The sequence below is a fragment of the Calidris pugnax genome, unplaced genomic scaffold (genome assembly GCF_001431845.1).
Source record: "Calidris pugnax isolate Ruff unplaced genomic scaffold, ASM143184v1 scaffold17, whole genome shotgun sequence".
Taxonomy (NCBI): domain Eukaryota; kingdom Metazoa; phylum Chordata; class Aves; order Charadriiformes; family Scolopacidae; genus Calidris; species Calidris pugnax.
The window spans coordinates 602,582-605,105 of NW_015090794.1; the positions used below are offsets into that span (position 1 = coordinate 602,582).

The 2,524-nt window shown below is 59.4% G+C and overlaps 1 protein-coding gene across 1 annotated transcript in view; it reads left to right on the forward strand.

The window, feature by feature from the left end:
• The first annotated feature begins 551 nt into the window (after positions 1-551).
• The window catches only part of NATD1 (N-acetyltransferase domain containing 1), an 18,293-nt gene continuing 16,320 nt past the window's right edge, over positions 552-2,524 (forward strand). The window contains exon 1 of the mRNA XM_014936161.1: positions 552-561. Coding sequence (XP_014791647.1) covers positions 552-561 — 10 coding nt within the window. The remainder of the gene's footprint in view (positions 562-2,524) is intronic.

Genomic DNA, 2,524 nt, shown 5'->3' on the forward strand with positions numbered 1-2,524 from the left:
TGGGATACAACACCCCCTCCCTTCACAGCAGCAGTTTCACCCAAAAAAGGTGCAGACTTTGTTGGAAAAAAATCACGCCCGGGACCAGCCACATGTTGGATTTGCAGCTAGAGCTGTGTCCCTTGGAAACCTCTGCAAGGAGGACACGAGGGGCAGCTCCAGAGCTCCACACACAATTCCTTCCCCCAGTGCCACCCAAACACAGCTCGAGGGAGCTTTGGTGACCCAAGACAAGAAGCAGCTTTTGCATATTTTAGCAAACATCAGACTTGACCACAAGATAACACGGGAAACCAAGCGACTCTTCCCCCCACACCTGATCCTGCGAGGTAATTTGGATCAAGCAGATAGGAGCGATGGGAAGAGGAAGAAAGCTGAAATCCTTCCTAAGCTTCGCATAATCCCCAGAAGGTGTTTATCTGACAAGCTATGTTTAGCACAGAGGGAGGCAAAGCTCTTGCCCAGCACCATTCCTATCCCCCGTGTCACGGCCAGCCACGTGCATCCCCAAAAACTCCCGAGGCAGGAGTCAACCCCGTGACTAAACCAAAATGACGGCAGGTGAGTTTTGGTACGTATCCATCATGGAAACAGCCAACCTGAGAGCTTCAGCAGCCTCCGTGTACAACCCTGAACAACTTGAGCCCCTGAAGGGAAAGCAACCAGCACAAAAAGAAACCCAAGACTGCTCGCTGGATTTCCCTAAGGAAAATTTAGCTTAAATTCAAGCTGTCCAAAAAGAGAGGCAGAAGAAGCTGCTGTGAGCTCTGCCAGCAGCGTTTGCAGTCCCAGCAGCGGGTGTAGGCACCTAGACCTGTGAGCATCCCTGTGCAACATCCAGCAAACCCTCCTCGGGGGGCTGGCATGGCCAAAGGAGATCCAAAACTGAGGAGAGGCACAGAGGAGGGCTGGCAGGACGAGAGGAGAAAGGGTCTGAAGAGCCAGATGGGTTACACACACTCAGCATTCAGCACGGGGATCAATTCTATCCTGACAGAGGCAAAGGAGCTCGGGTCAGCTGGGGACCCCGAGCCAACAGAGACCAGGCACACTCGGCACACGTGTGACATCTCCAGCAAACAGACACGAGAAGTAATTGAATGAATGAACCCCTTCAGCACAACCAACAGCCCCGTGCAACCAGAAACCTGCAGCAGACACAAGCAGCTTCCAAACTTCCTCCGAGGAAAGCACCGGCTGCTCCCGTGGGCATCGCCTTGTGCCATCAGCCAGAAGATGCCCCCAAAATCCTCCCTGGCCCAGCTGGGGCTTCATCTCCTGCAGGAAACACAAGTCCCTTCGGCGAGGCTCACCTCTTCCTTCCATCCACACATCCACGGGATGCCCGGGGAGCCGAGCAAGAGGTCTGGGCTCGGGCGTCCCGGCGGGAGGCTTTTTAAGAAGCCGGGTTGATCCCTTCCAGCGTGGGGCTGGTGGCAGAGGGCATGTGCTCCTACCTGTGAGTCAGCAGCTCCGCTCTCGGCAGCAGCCAGTACAAATCACTGCTGATTCACCCCCCCTGCTTACACAGCAAACAGGAAGCTCAGGTCCACATTCCCTCGGGTTAAGACACGGATCGTGTAAGAGGAGTCAAAGTGGAAAAGGAGGGAGGGAGCAGAAGAAAAAAAAAAGTCACGCCAAGGTGCGTTCATCAGCTCACATGGTGCCTGACTTCAAGTTTCCAGCGCATCACTCCCCAGCAAGGTCGGGGGGAAAAAACCACCACCTTCAAATTTTATTCCGGTGATAAGAGGGAGGGCAGCAACCCCCTGCTCCCCGGGGCTGCTGCTGCCTCCTCCCTCCGGGCTCCGCCGCTGATGCAACCCCTTCCCCCGCAGCACCGAGGCACCGGCCGAGCCGTTTCCCTGCCCTCAGCCCCCCGGTACGGCCGGTGGTGTCACCCCTCGCCGGTCCCTGCTCACCTTGGGACAAGCCATCACCAGGGGGTCTATAAATAACACACACCCACACACACACTCACACCTTCCCGTGACACGGGGTCACGGCTGGACAATGGGAAACGCCGCCGCGGAGCTCCCGGTGCTCCCGGTGACAACGGGTGACAGCTCCGTCCCGGCCACCCAAATGCACCCCCCCCGTGCCGTGGGGGGGGAACGGGATTCTCACCCCCCGCCTCCCTCCCCAAGCCCAGATGAAGGCTCCCTCCTCATCCTCGGCGCGCTTTTTTTTGGGGGGGGAAGACCCCGCCATGAAACTCGCACATTTTGATCCTTTTCCACGCAAAATAAAAGGAGCAGCCCCTTCCCCTCCACGCACCGGCCCCGGGTTCTGCAGCTCGGGGGAAGAAGCGGGAGGCCAGCCCCGGCCGGCGCTGCCCGGTTGCAGGCGAGGCCCTCGGGGCCCCAGGCACGGGCAGCCCCCGCCGAGCCCACACCCCGGTTGGGCAACAGCCCCGTCTCCCCGGCGGGTTACGCCAGAACCCGCCGGGGAGGCTCAGCCCGGCCCGCGGCCCCGCTCCACCCCCCGGAACACCCGGCCCCGAGCCTCCCCCCCGGTCCCGGCT